This window comes from Lissotriton helveticus, chromosome 4_1 (genome assembly GCF_964261635.1).
Source record: "Lissotriton helveticus chromosome 4_1, aLisHel1.1, whole genome shotgun sequence".
Taxonomy (NCBI): Eukaryota; Metazoa; Chordata; class Amphibia; order Caudata; family Salamandridae; genus Lissotriton; species Lissotriton helveticus.
The window spans coordinates 475539737-475555604 of record NC_136063.1 but is presented as its reverse complement, the minus strand read 5'-3'; the positions used below and the strand labels follow the sequence as shown (position 1 = coordinate 475555604).

General features: G+C 44.3%; 1 protein-coding gene across 4 annotated transcripts in view; it reads left to right on the top strand.

Moving 5' to 3' along the window:
* OSGIN2 (oxidative stress induced growth inhibitor family member 2) overlaps positions 1-9129 on the top strand; it is a 160056-nt gene extending 150927 nt beyond the window's left edge. For 3 of the 4 annotated variants that reach the window (XM_078685598.1, XM_078685597.1, XM_078685595.1), the window contains one exon: positions 7771-9118. In XM_078685598.1, coding sequence (XP_078541724.1) covers positions 7771-8803 — 1033 coding nt within the window. In that variant the 3' untranslated portion in view covers positions 8804-9118. Of the gene's footprint in view, positions 1-7770 lie in introns of all 4 variants that reach the window. The other variant, XM_078685596.1, reaches the window with a different exon arrangement.
* Positions 9130-15868: the final 6739 nt, after the last annotated feature.

The window sequence follows — 15868 nt, the reverse complement described above, 5'->3', positions numbered from 1 at the left end:
CAGAATGCCTCTGCATGCCTGATCCTTGATATCCCTCATTGCAGCCACATCACACCCCACCTGAGAGACCTGCATTGGCTCCCCGTCAACAAGAGGATCACCTTCAAGCTCCTCACCCACAGACACAAGGCACTCCACAACACCGGGCCAGCATACCTCAACAGACGACTCAGCTTCTACACCTTCAACCGCCAGCTCCGCTCCGCTGACCTCGCTCTCACCACAGTCCTCCGCATCCGAATAGCGACCTCCGGCGGCAGATCATTCTCCCACCTCGCCGCGAAGACTTGGAACACCTCCCCATCCCCCTACAGCAGATACAAGACCTACTAACCTTCAGAAGACTCCTCAAGACCTGGCTATTTGAGCAGTAGCAGCATTCCCCCCCCCGCCTTGAGACCCTCACGGGTAAGTAGTGCGCTTTACAAATGTTCTGATTGATTGATTGAAGGGTTCCCCATAGGTCTGTCCAGTGGCTCAGGAGAGTGTGGACAGAGGGAGCCAACTGAATTCAGAAGGGTGTAGAACTGACAAGTGCCTCTGCAGTAGAGGGCCATTGTTCACATGCTATCGCCTAAGCAGGGAAGTCCATCAAGGTATTGATTAGTCCCCCCTGGCTTTAGTCTGGAAGGGAGTCATATTGGACCTGACCCTGTGTGCAGCGTCACCGCCAAACTTTTTTCATTTACCCTCCTCTTTTTGCTAAATTAGTTTTTTGGCCTTAGGACTCTGTGTCCTTTATGGCTGGTAACCAGTGCTAACGTCATTGTGCTCTCTCCTTTAAAAAAACTGGCATATTTAATTTACTTATAAGTCCCTAGTAAAGTGGTACTACATGTACTCAGGGCCTGTAATTAAATGGCAATAGTGGGCCTGCAGCACTGGTTGTGCCAAGCATTAAGTAGCCCTTTCAAACATGTCTCAGGCCTGCCTGCGCAGCCTGTGTGTGCAGTTTTAAACTGCCATTTCGACCTGGCAAACTACACCTTTTGCCAGGCCCAACCCTTCCTTTTTTTTTTTTTAAAGACGTTTATTAAAGTTTCAGTAATACACAGCGTCTTGCACACAACCCGGAGGCTGGCCGCTATTTATCATACGTAAAGTATCGCAACATCAATGCAATGGTAACGGCCATCCTTGCCAAGTCGTAAATCGTGTAGATAACATCTGAATACCTTCGGATATTAGTGTTCACAGACCTAGTCCGTCTCATTTTATAATAAACAACCATAACTTGTCTCTATGAGAAACAGGATTGCATCAGTCATCATCAACATCCTACAGGGTTACATAATACAAGCATTTTCAATCAGGTCCTAAGTACATCATCAGATTATGGAGACAGTCCCCTTCACAAGCCACATCACTAGCCTTGCCCGGCACTCCCTGCTCCTCCCCCCGTCTAGTATGGTACATCTCTTAATTGCAACCATGCCCCCCCTCCAGATGTATTCCAAGTTACACAGTATATATCGCAGCGACTTAGACCATTCCTCATCACACATTATTCCAAAGACAACTCCTCCATGCCCCCAAAACACATAGAAGGCTATCATAGAGCAAAGACACTGTATCACTCCCTCTATGGGTCATCATCAGGTTCTAGCAGTTCCTCCGGGGGCTCACATAGGTTCCCTCGATATTCGTTCCAATTAGTCCATATTCTCGGCCATTTCTTAGGGCACCCTCTATGCACATATACAGCCCTTTCCGCTACCATTGCTGAGTCCATATCATTACACCATCGAGTACATGAGGGTTTCACACCAGATCCCCATCTCCTAGCAATGTTACGCTTTGCAATGGCCATACCCAGTGCCGCCCAGAGTTGCAATCCCTTGTTCATATCAGTAGGAGACCAAATGTTCAGTATACAACACTTAGGTTCATTCTGTAGCACAACCCCCGTCGCCTCCGATATCTCAAACAACACTTCCTCCCAATATGATTGTATTTTGGGGCAATCCCATAATATATGATAAAAAGTCCCTGGGGATCCACAACCTCTGAGGCAGGTAGGTTCCGGGGTGCGCCCCAGTTTATGCAGTAGAGTACGTGAATAGTACACCCTATGTAGTATTTTTAATTGTACCAGTTTCAGTCGTGAAGGTATGGTGGTCTCCCTGGGCGAGGCCAGTGCATGTAACCAGTCCTCATCAGCTATGTCTCCCAGATCCACCTCCCATCTGCTGCGGAGGACTACCGTGGGGTCAGGGAGATTATTGACGAGCTTCCGATATGTGAGGGAGATCGCCTTCTTATCTAAGTGGTCAGTGAGGAGTCTATCCTCCAGGGGGGAGGATGCGGCAAGGATTGAGTCAGATGGGATGGCTCCCTGCAAGGCGTGTTTGATTTGTGCATATCTATAGTGTTCATTTTCCCCCATTCCATACTTCTCTCGCAGGGCTGGAAATGAAATAACCCCCCCCCTTATCCATAGGTCTCCGATTGTCGAGATGCCAATTAGATCCCATTGCCTGAAACCTTTCGAGTTCGACAGCGTGCCAAGTTTGGGGTTATCCCAGAGCGGTGTGGCCAGCGTAAGGACTCCCTCCCATCCCAGAGCTCTCCGTGCAGTATGCCAAATCTTGATTGTGTGGGCCGTAGGGCCCGTGAGTGTGTGCCGGCGTTTATCTGAGTATAGTGCCTTCATAAGTTTGTCTGGGGGGAGAACGGTCCTGTCAAGGGCGTAGGCCGGATCCTGTTGCGGGGCATGCAGCCATTGGTTCACTACCATAAGTTGAGCCGCCCAGTAGTATAGCTTGACGTTCGGCAAGGCAATGCCCCCGTCATACCAACTACGTGACAATTTAGCCTGCGCTATACGGGCCGGTTTACCGTCCCATAAGAGGGTGGCGATCTCAGCATCGATCGACTTCAAATATGTGAGAGGGACCGGAAATGGGGTATTTTGTAATGCATAGAGGAGTCTAGGGAGTGAGAGCATTTTAAAGAGGGCCGCCCTGCCCAGTAAAGTCAAAGGAAGGGAACGCCAGTGCTTCACATCCGACTTTAGCCTCTGTAGAGGTTTCAGTAGGTTTTCTGCCATAAAGACTGTCTCCTCTGGGGTGACGTATATCCCGAGATATTTAAACCCTCTGGATACCGTTTGCAAAGTGCAGCCATGGGGCAACATGGGCGTCGAACCGCGCAATACATACAGGAGCGACTTGGCCCAGTTAATGGTATACCCCGAGACATCACCATAGGCCTTAAGCATGGCCATTAGCGTCGCCAGGGACGGGGTTGGAGACATCAAATATAGCAGTACGTCATCCGCATAGAGGGAGATGCGGTCTTCCCAGCCCTCTCCCCACGAGATGCCTCGGATCTGTGGATCCATACGGATTTTCACCGCTAGCGGCTCAAGTATGAGGGCGAATAATAGTGGGGACAGGGGGCAGCCCTGGCGGGTGCCGCGACCCAATGTGATCACGCGTGACGTGTGCCCATTCGCAATGATCTGTGCCAAGGGTGCTGTATAAAGGAGTCTAACCCAGCCACAGAAGTTAGGGCCAAAGCCCATCTTCTTGAGCACCGCAAAAAGGAATGGCCACTCCACAAGATCGAACGCCATGGTAGCGTCTAATGAGAGAATTGCGGCATCTTCCCGGAGTAAGGGAATGCGGTGTAGTATTCCGTTTAGTCTCCGCAAATTAAGGGAGGTATTACGCCCAGGCATAAAGCCTGATTGGTCTGGGTGTACCAGAGTTGTGAGGTGAGGTTGTAGACGTAGAGCCAGGAGTTTCGCTAGCACTTTCGCATCTGCGTTCATCAGTGAGATCGGCCGGTATGAGGAAGTCAGGTCAGGTGGCTTACCAGGCTTATGTATAGTGACAATAGTGACCAACCTCTGATCCGGCGAGAGGGAGCCCCGTTCCAAGCAGTCAGCGTACATGGGAAGCATATGTTGGGTAAGGGTCGATGACAGCGTCTTATAGAGTTCGATCGGTAGACCGTTGGGTCCCATCGCCTTTCCAGTGTTTAGGGCTGCTAGGGCCACCCCCAACCAACCCTTCCTTTTTAATGCATGTAAGAGATGCCTAGTGTAGGCCCTGGAAAGCCCGGAAGGCAGGGCGCAGAGTATTAAAAAAGTGGGATATGTGCTTTTTAGTATTATGTTGCCCTAGTGGTGAAAAGCTCTTCAAATTCATTTTTTTAAGGCCTACCTCTTGCATAGGATAATACTAGAGTTAGCTTATTATATTTAATATACTGTCCTTTCCAAATAGGAAGAGGTAACCAGTTCATGTTTGGTGTCTTTGGAATTGTAATGAAAAATCCTATCTCATGGTAAAGTTGGATATTTTAATTACAATTTTGCACACGCCACTTTTAGAAAGGTAAATGCGTAAATTTGTCTTGTACTTTTAGGAAGGTGGCATTTTCCTGCCTTAAGCCATTTAGTGCCTGTAGCCGGTCTCTGGGTCCCATACCTGGGTGCAGTTGGGCTTTGTGCATCTCCCCTAGACAGCCCCTCACAATAGAGAGCTTAGGTGTGCCATCACTGGAAGGATGGGAGGGCGGAGCTGGGCACAGCCATACTTACTCTTGAATCGGCTGTGTCGTGCCTCCACGCAAGGAGCTGTATACCCCCTGTAGCCAGGGCAGAGATGGTGGAATGGCTGGGGACTTCAAATAGAAACCTCTAGAAGCTTCTCCCACCTTTCAGAGGAAGGGCAACAGGTATAAATATTGGACCTTAGTCACCACCTCTTCAGTACACTTCTGGATCTGTGGTGGATTCCATGCCAGGAAGAAGCACTACTGTGCTGCTGAAAAGACTGCTACACTACTGGGCTGTTGTTCTGAAGGGACTATTGCCCTGCTGCCTGCTGCCCTCCTGCCTGGGCAATACGGACTAGACCTGCATGTGTTGAAACTAGGACTCCTGAGTGACTTCGAAGGCTAGTTAGATGGCCTCCTGACTAGAGCCTCAGGGCAGAAGTCTTCAACAACCTTGAACCTAGCACCTGAACTCTGGCATTTGTGAGTCTACCCTGCCAAGTGGTGCCAACCCAGTCCTGAGCCCTTGGAAGTGGGCCTAAAGTTATTTGCCAGCCTCTGTGGATCCAGCGGAACTGACGCATTTCCTCTGCCGGGCGGCACAACTCTGAGCAGAACTGCGGCATTGCCACTGCTGTGTGGATCTGTTCCATTGCTAAGACCTGCATTGCAGCCCTTCACCTCATTGGAACCGCCACTGTGCCATGAATTCTTGGCACAGGCTCTTTCATCTCTTTCCAAGGGCAGCCTTGACAATGGACTTCGTATCGCAGCCTGAGAGCTGTTAGAAACAGAAGCATTGCCCCATCGGCATGATGCATCTTCAACACCAAACTTCCAATGGCAAGCCCTCGTTGACTGGATCGTTGATGATGACATGGGATCTTGCACTGTAGCCTTGCAGCATCTCAGAATCAATACATCACTTCGGCTGAGTACCCCGCATCTTCGACGCGGACCCTTACGATGCTCTGCAAACCACGATTAAATGTACCTTCTTGAGTGGGCCTAACTGGGTCCCTGTAGCCGGTTAGTGATCCATTTGCGTTTAGCCTGGTCTTCTGACTTTGTCCCAGTCTGGATAGACCAGATATTCACAGTTGGCACTCTGTACTTTTTCATGCTATTTTTACTGAAATCTTTAAACCTGCATATCTCCAGTTCTACTGATTGGATTTTTATCATTTTGGTCTCGTATTATTTATTTAAAATTCTTCTATGTTTCTAAATGGGTGTAGGATCCTTTCGTGGTGTGTGTATTTGCTGTCTTGCTGTTTGAAGTGTTGCACATATACTTTACACATTGCCTCTGAGTTAAGCTTTACTGCTCTGTGTCAAACTTCCCAAGGGTTAAGCACGGATTCATTTAGGGTTGCTTGTGGCTTGGCCTGACAAGGATTGTGGCTTCTGCTCGAGTAGAGTTTCACCCCCCTCAACCAGTATGACAGTTTCTTACTAGGCCCATTGAATTGGCTACTGCAGATAGGCAGTATTTCAATTTGGCCACACCCTTGCCTCCATCAAGGAAGGGCACACTTTCTGTCCTTTCTCACGACTTGTCATTTTAACCCCAAGACAGACTTGGGGATGCACTCAGGTAAATAATAAAATACCTGCCTTCTACTGTTTTTGTATTGCGTGGATTATATTTTGCAGGTGGCTGAGGTGCTGAACGATTTAGTCTGCTATACTATGTTCACCTTGACTGTTGATTACCAGCTTCACAGTGTTAAGTCCTTCCCCAAATTCACTGACTTAAGATAAATGTGCATGCCTCAAAGAAAGTTTGGAACCCTCAAGCATGTACATACCTATGAGCAGGCCCCTAGCATCCTCACAAGAGCTATCAGTGCACCACAATCGACCTACAATCACAAACAACTCATCTCACACTAGCCCAGTTCCCCACACTGTCCCATATATATTTAATTAGACCTTTCCACCAGTGACTTTATCCTGTAAAACCTCAAATCTGTGATAATCATAACAACGCTAAAATCCCAGTTCACTCTTACTTTTCCCTACCAACTCCAAGCTGGTGTACAATTTTACCAGGCTGTTTTTGAAGCAGTAGACATCAGATCTCTTATGTATTTTCCTCCAAATCATTCAAGTATGTCACCTGTACATATAAAAAACCCCACAAGACACACGCCAACATAAATTAAAAGTCAATCATAGTTGATAACTTACTCAAAATGAGTAAACATTTGTGTCTTTTCATGTTGTGCACAATAGCCGCCGGCTCCATACAGGTGACATACTTTGGCACAAAGCATGTGATTGATGTATACAAATAAACATGTGTTTGGTGTAACAAAATAAGCATGTGTTTCAAGATTACAAATCAGAATCAACATTGGAAATAATGATTTGAAAATATTGAATTGTATTTTTACTGTGTACTATGTGTCTTTGAACTACAGGTCATCGCTAAATAAATCACAAATCAATGCAGAAACAAAGGTATGCATGATTGGGAGAAAATCAATGAACCCATACATTAAAACTCCAATCACTAAGTAGATTAGGTTGATATTGGTCCTGATGAATAGCTACTGGATCATTGTTATGACTACACGGAAGCTAGAAACATGCTGACCTAAAGCTATCTAAGATAACTAAAGGCTAATAGATAGCACCACACATTTTTAATGTAGGTAAGATAACTTTTTCATTAACGATTTTTCTGAGAAGTACCACTTTCCCTATTTTTAACCTCACACCTACACACCTCAACCCCAATCTACTCCTTGAGCCCCCACACTTCGCCTAATTGCAGACAAGAAGATCTCTGGCAAAGTGCCCCCATTGAGGGTGCCCCTCGAGCATTGCAGTGCCGCCCCGACGAGGAGCAAATGCCCTATGATGAAGAATGACACCTATCAAGGTGTGTGAGGACATTTGATTCTTGCAGGGTCACGCCCACTGTGTACCCTACAGAATAGTCATTGACCCACATAGACACTCATTCTTCTTTAGGAACAGCATACCCCACATACATTTATTAGATTATTTGGAGCGCATATGCTGGACCTTGATGCGCTCTAATTCCCTCACTTTGTTAGACATGGTTGTAAAAGTTCTCACACAGAATCTTAGTTTTCTGTGGTAAATGATAGCGAGTTATTGAATCTAGATCAGAAATGTGTGCTGGAAAAAATATTGAATTTCGAATTGTATTTGGCTTGGTTTTCATTTTCAAAACGTAAATACATTTGAACTTGTTGTTCTGCACACCTGATGCTTCTGTTTTCCTTCTAGAAACATAAAAAGTGACCGAGCCACTCCAGACGAAATCGCTTCATACTACAAGCAGTATGTAAAAGTGATGGGACTGCAAAGGAACTTTGTTGAAAACACATACGTCACCTCTGTTACAAAGCTTTATCGGAACCAGGAAGACGACCAGCTTGAAAACCCTTCTCCAAAGTCCCTGCCCATAGACCCCGCAGCAGAGCCGGAGTCTATGATCAAGAGGAACTGGGAGGTCTCTGGTTACCAAAGAGCTGCCGACGGGTCTCACCTGCCATTCTGCCTCTTCACTGAAAGCGTGGCCCTGGCCACTGGGACGTTTGATTCTCCTGCCAGACTGGAGGTCGAGGGAGAACATTTGCCTTTTGTCTACCACTCTTTGCATGACTTTGAAGTTGCCATTAGCAAAGGGAAGCTGTGTGGCAGCGCTGACCATGTCTTGGTTGTAGGAGCTGGACTCACTGCAGCTGATGCTGTCCTGTCCGCCTACAACAATAAACTGCCTGTAATACACGTGTTCCGCAGAAATGCCAATGACTCCAGTCTTATATTCAAGCAACTTCCCAAAAACCTTTATCCGGAGTACCACAAGGTCTATCACATGATGTGCACTCAGTCGTACACCACCGCTACTCCCCAACATTCGACGTACATCAGCTACCCAGAGCACTGTGTGCTGTCCTTAATGCCAGATAAGAAGTGTGTCTTAAAGGGTGCATCTGGCTTGAAGGTGTTGAAATTCTGCGCTGCCTTAATATTAATAGGATCCAATCCTAATCTGTTTTTTCTTAAAGAGCAAGCGCGAAGCATAGGTCATATCCCAAATCAGCCAATCACTTGCAAAGGAAACCCTGTGCATATCAACCCATACACCTTTGAAGCGACAAAGGAGCCAAACCTCTTTGCCTTGGGCCCTTTGGTGGGGGACAATTTTATACGATTCTTGAAGGGCGGGGCGCTGGGCATCACACGATGCCTGGAGGTAAGGCAGAACAAGAAGAAACTCAATGTTGAGAGAGACGATGTGGATGGTATTGCCTAAAGGGTCTTGCACCCTGTGCTTTATACACACTTGACCTGTAGTAAGTGGTTCACCGTGAATGCTAATATAATTGGTAGAAACTTATTTTTGTGGTTTCAAACTGCTGCAGTCCAGAAGTTTATTAGCTCTGTTGCCTAGCAATGGGAACTCTTTTAAAAAGATACTGCACTTCTAGTCCACAGAACGAGCATTCTATGCTAACAATCATAAAGCAAATTAACTAAAATTGACTTTTAATTTTGTATTTTACTCTACTGAAACATAATTTACATTCTGAAAGGTAAATGTATGTTGACAGAAAAATAAACCTTTTTTTTTTTTAAGAACTTCTTCATCTTTCATTTCTCAGATGCAGTTAGTTTGTCTTTTTTAAGAATCCACACAGGGAACGAACTGTATTCTTCATCCATCTCAGAAACATTATGAGAGCAGATCTAGTGCTTTGACGTTTTATTTTGTGTTTTTGCTGCCCTCTCGGTTGTTTGGATCCTTGCAATACTACGAAACTACTAAGTGTATTTGCATATTGATACCCCTTTTAAGGTCTCGGCTGCAGACGGCTTATTTTTCTGTTGTCCAGACCTGCTGTTTTCGCTATTCATGGAGTTGGCTTTCATAATAATTGGATGGATATATTGTTTATCTCAGATGTCTCCTCTTTATCCAATAGCTTACTTATTTATTCTTGTGTTTGTTCCAGCCAGGAACATTTATTTCTGACCGTATTCTGAATGGTTACATTGTATCCTTCCTTTGCTGACATTGCTTACATTCGGGGAATTACTATTTTCTTTCTGTTTTTTAAGCACTCCAAGGGAGTGCATGTGTTTTTTGCCCTCTCCCCTTTGTGATGATTCCCCCTCACTTTGTCCCTGGCTCTCCAAGTTGCGTCAACCTCACCTTTTCTGTTACATCCTTGTCCTCCCCAAACCAGCTTGTTTTCTTATATCACCTCTCTCCCACACTTACTCTTCTGTTGCTCCCCTCCCATTCCTTGCCCTTTCACCATGCCTTCCCACTTCATTTTTTAATCTTTTTTTCTCCTGGACCACTTTTAGCAGGTGTCCATCTTAAAATGTTTTTACGCATTTCAGGATGGCTGCCGGCAAATATACATGTGCACACATGGGCAGTGGGACCCAAGTCCATACAAAGATGGCTGACAGGATGCATAGCTTATATGATCTTTAAATAGGTTTGTTCAAATATTACAAATTCATTCAAAGTTTCCACTGTGAATGCATGCAAATCCACTGTGTCTATATCTGAATAGGTTTGTTCAACTATTACAAATGCATTCAAGACGTTCGCAGTGCATGAGTAACTAGACCAATTTAAATATGTACTACTTGGCAGCATATATATCTAATGTGGATATTTAACAAAATAAGCCTTGTCAAGGCCAATAGATTGCGCGTATGCAAGATCTTTTGGCTCTGCCAATGTGTTGTAGCCATAATGCATCCCACCGTAGCTGCTGTTCAGCATAGCTAACAGGTAGTCGTGTAGAGAGTGGCATGGAGTGTCATAAATTGGAAGTGCAGAGAGTGGAGAAGAGTGGAGTGGCATAGAGTGGAGTGTATTATTATTATAATTAAATTTATAAGGCGCAACAGCTACCCAAAAAGGGTTTCCCGACGCCAGCCAGGCCACGGAACAAATGCCAGCTTAATGATTATTGATTGAAAAGCCAGGTTTTTAAAGATTTGTGGAATTGGACATACGCTGTTTCATTCCAAATAGATGCAGGGAGGGAATTCCATAGGGAAGGGCCAAGATAGGCAAACGATTGGCCACCCATCCGGGATAGTCTAACTCTAGGCACAGAGAATTTACCTTGAGTAGACGAGCGGAGACACCGAGAAGGCATATAGGGATGGACTAGGGATTGCAAATATTGGGGGGCCATGCCTGTTTTCATTCTAAACATATAGCTCAGGGCCTTAAACTTGATTTGGTTCGGTGGTACACAGCGGAGTGTCATAAAGTACAATGAACTGGGGTAGAGTGCATTGGGTTAGAGTGTTGCAGAGTACAGTGGTGTTGGGTGCAGCGGCATAGAATTCTGAAATGTAAAATGCAGTGGCATAGATTATAGTGTTGCATAGTAGAATGCAGTGGCATGGAGTGCAGTGGTGCAGAGTAGAGTGGCATAGAATGCAGAGATGTAGAGTGAAGTGCTGCGGACTGCAGTGGCTTAGATTGGAGTGATGCAGAGTAGAGTTCTGTAAAGTGAACTGGCATAGAATGCAGCAGTACAGAGTAGACTGCAGTCTTGCTGAGCAGTGTGGTAAAGTGCAGTGGTGTAGAGTGTCATGGAGTGCATTGGCATATAATGGTGTAGAGTGCAATGGCATAGAGTGCTGAATAGTAGAATGGTGTACAGTTTAGCAGAGTGGCTAGAGTGGACTGATGTAGAATGCATTGATGCAGAGCATTGTAGAGTACAGCAGCACAGAATTCAGCAGCGTACAACGTAGTGTTGCAGAATGCAGCAGTGTAGAGTACAGTGGTGCATAGTAAGTGCAGTGGTGTACAGTAGAGTGACAGAGTGCAGTAACATGGAGTACTTTGGTATAGAGTGCAGCCGCATAGAGTGCAGTGGTGTGGAGTAGAGTGGCGTAGAGTGACATAGACTGCAATGGCCAAGAGTGGTTCAGATTAGAGTTAAGTAGTGTTGAGTCTAATGGCGTAGAGTGCAATAGCATAGAGTAGAGTGCTGTAGTGCACAGTACAGTGGTGTAGAGTTGGGTGGGGGAAAGTGCAGTGGTGTAGAGTGCATTCATGTAGCGTGCAGTGGCATAGAGTAGCTTACAGAAGAGTGGTGCAGGCTACAGTGATGCAGAGTTGAGTGCAGTGGCATACGGTGCTGTGACATAGAGTGCAGTTACATAGCATGCAGTGGTTTAGAGTAGAGTAGCATAAAGGACAGTGGCATAAAGTGGCCTAGAGCACAGTAGCATAGAGTGCATTGGCGTAGAGTAGATTGTTCCAGGATAGAGTGGAGTGGTGCGGGGTGGAATGCATTGATGTAAAGTAGAGTGGCACGGAGTAATGGCTTAGAGTGGTATAGAGTGCAGTAGAGTAATACCATAAAGTGATGTAGATTGCAATGGTGTGGAGTAGATTAAAGTTGGCATAGAGTGCAGGGGCTTACAGTGGTGTAGTGAGGTTCCTACATTCCCAATAGGCTCTGCGCATTGGAATAATATATCCTATAGATGTGAAATAGGACTGAGGTCAGTATGTCTCTATTGAATATACTAAACTTAATTGTGGGTGCCAGCTAGCTCAGAGGTCACTAGAAGCATTCTCGAATACACAAGAAGGGATTCGTTTCTGACAACCGCATGAACATGACAACTTAGTTTCCCTTGGACTGGAACAAATATCTTCAGAGTCGTGGAAACAATAGATAACTAAAGATTCTAAAGAAGATGCTAAAGAGTCTGGTTTTCCAAGAAATCGTTGTGACGTTTGATGAACAGATGGAAGTAGCCATGCCTGTATTTGGGCAGCATAGGCTATGCCTAAATAAGGGCTTGATTTCTATGCCTATGTAAGGGCGACTCAAATTGTACCTATATAAGGGCATGAATCGGGAAAATTCATTCGGAATCTAAAACGCCATACAACACCCACTCTACTTTCTTATGTACGACATTATTAAGTTCTAAACACGCTAAACATATCTAAACATGATGTGTTAAAACCCACCCAAAACACATAAAAATGCAATGGTACTGGTTGTACACAAAAGAGCATTGGTGCTGTACGCATTTAAAGCAATGTTTCATTCTAAGCATATATTGGCATTGGTAAATGCTAACTGAATGAATCATGAAAACATACATTCATGAAATGGCTCGTAAATACAGAAGAAAAAAGGCCGAACCCATTTCATGTTAGATTACATAAAAATGTTTTGTGCATGCGGACAAGGTCAAATATTGTCTCTGGAAGTTTTTCAAAGAATTCTTGTTCTCTGTGAATAGTTCTACTTTAAGCAGATTTCCTTGTGCCGAAAAAAAAAAAATATACATTTGGAGAAAAACAATTAATCATAGGAAAAAGAGTCCCAAAGTTAGAACTAGTCTCTCAGAACACTGTGTGCCAAATCAAAAGTCAGTGTTAGCTTTCGGAGAAAACATCAAATCTTCTAAGTCTGTAAAAAAGTTGTCTAGCATTGTAGGTGAAAGTTGGATTACCTCGTTTAGAAGATTAACCGTCTGCTGGTATATGTTTTAGGAAAAAATGAAAATGGAAAATTGTAACAGGCAGAGTGATTGTTCCATGTATAATCCATTCAGTAGCTGGCTTTTCAGCAACCATAAATGGCAATTATCCAGTTTTTCAATGCTCAGCACCATATAGTCTGCTCCCCTTTGTGCCAATTTGATCTGTTTATCAGTGAGATTGAATTCTGAAAACAGTGACTTAGTATTGATTAAACGCCAAGGCACATAGCCTGAACGTAGGTTTTGCAACGTCCAGCCTAATAGCATGATAGAACGTAATTGCGACTGACCATGTTGCAACATGACCAAGTCCTGTTCCATGATGTCTATGACAGAAGACACTATGCTGTCCAAAAAATATATCCTGGACGACAGAGTCGTTAACCTATTGTCAACCATAGAGAGAGTTTTCTCTAAATTAATACGATCAATTTCTCGTATTCTTTCTGCAGTCTCTGCTTGAGTAATCTTCCATGCTTCATTATAAGCAGCATAGATACCGGCATATATAGAACGTTTATGACGCGGTGTTCTTGGTCCTAGCAAGAATTCCCTAAGATCAGCGCCATCTTTAAGTAAAGATAAGTGTTGTTTTACATCCTTAAGTCTAGATTTATGTAACCATTCAAGGCACAGTTTCCCTACACTGTATGTTGTTACTATTCCTGGATTTGGCGTAGTGAATGTGAAACCCTGTGTTTTGTTCAGGAATCTATCTTGACAGTTGTTTGTGTCTGTGGGCCAGATTAACAATGTTTTCCAATCTGGATCTGTTCTGTTGTGATGCACAATAGTATGTACGTCGACCTCCCCCTCTGTAGTGTTACTGCTATCAGGTGTAGGTGTAGGTGTAAGTATGGACGGATTGTTAAGGTCTTTTATCTTGGCTAATCCAAGACAAGACGTCTGTTGGACAGTGTCATTCAAAAACATAATTTGCTCACAGATGATACAGGCTCTAAACATAGCTTCTATACCCTGGACTTTCCAATCTTTTGTGCCCCAGACAGTTTTTGTCTCTATGTGGTCTTTCCAAAAGTCTAAACCTAGTTTAGACATTTGAGCATAAAAGGCTGCAGAATAAATTTGTTTTGTATTTGTCAACATACTTTTCATGCCTGTTTTTGAACCCTGAAAAATATGGGAATTTTCGTGCAACTGTTTTTGAGCTACCCTTTGGTGTCGTAGGGCAATGTTCCCATTGGTTATACATTAATACATTTCTAGGACTTGCAGATTTGTGCAAGAAGTGATGAACATAATGATTATAACAATACATTTGTTCATAGTCTGATGAACCTTCTAAATATTCATTATTTGTGAATACTGCAGACATTTCTAAGTCTGGCATCATATTATTAACAGTCTCAAAGTCCCAATCATCAGAAAAGGTACTAGATGAAACAAAGTCACTTAATGAAATCTTGAATAAGTGTGGAATCTTTAACAGCTCCGACGGGCCAAAAATGTCATAATCAGTTCTGTCCCAAGCTATACCACCAGGTATAGGAATGGCTGTGATGTTCACTGATGACAAGTCTCTTTGTTAACGATGGGATGATTTTTGTGGCTTGAGGGGTAAGTTGATGTTCTTACTTGCTGTGTCCATTTTGACATATCTTCCATTTATCAGCATTCCCAAAGTTATTACCAGAGTCAACCAAAGTAGAAGAAAAAGCACACCCAACACAATCCAAAGTTCAATCCATGGTGAAACCAGATAATTCTTTTCCAGGTGATGAAAAAGATTTGTTGCTTTTTCCTTCAAAGTTCTTTCTACTGGCGTCGTTTCAGGCTCACTGGGATCCTCGGAAAACGTATCAAAGTGAATGAAATAGCCAGAGGCAGTTCTGTCAATTGTTGGGATTGCATCAGGATTCGTTGAAATCACCGGAATCTCTCGATCACTTGTTACATTTGTGTAGTCAGATACTACTGCATTGTAGACAGGCGTTTCTTGACTAACTGTTATTTGGGTCTCAAGAGGTACAAGTTTCATAGCTTTGTTGCTTAGTCCTTCATTTCGCACTGCAGATTCTTCAAAGGTGATGAGTCTCTCAGTTTTAACCTCTTGGATAGTAGCTAGATTAGGGCGTCTGCTACATTGGCGGAGTCCACATGGCCTACTGCTTTTTATCGGCCACATGATGTGGTTTGACCAGGTCGATTGACAAAAATCTGTTCTCCTTTTTGCCAGCAAGGGGCGGCAGTAATACTGTTCTTGATCCGTGGATTGCTAGGACAGGTACTGGTTGTCTGTAAGAAGGCCCCAATTCCTTCTTGTTCGCGATCTTCTCTCTGACTAGATCCCCAAGCTTAGGAATCCGGACAGGCCTTGCTGGGACGGTCGGTTTTTCTTCAGTGGTGGTTGGCTTCAGGAACACGTTACTTTGTTTCATTCTTATTTCATTTAAGTCCTGTAAAACAGCCAAACGGTCTTTCATATCAAAAGGTTTTTGGACTACCACTGAAGTCTGACAATCGAGGTCCGCTACTAACATTCTGGTCCCAAAAAGGTCTTCTTATGGAGTGATTTCCCCTAGAGAACTTCTTGGCAGATTGTTAAGACTATGTTGGACACTTATTAGATGTTTGACCCACCGTCACCCGAGCCTAATACCCTAGCTGTTATAGATTGCTTTATGTCCCCTTTTTTTCTCTCCACAACCGAATTTCCCTCAGGATGGAATGGACTAGAGTACCGCAATGCAACGCCCAATTTGGACATGGCCTCTTTGTAAGCTCGAGAGCTAAACGCAGGACCCTGGTCAGAATATAGCGTGCCGACTGCTTATGTGTAGATAAAGACTCGCGAAGACGGCTGTAA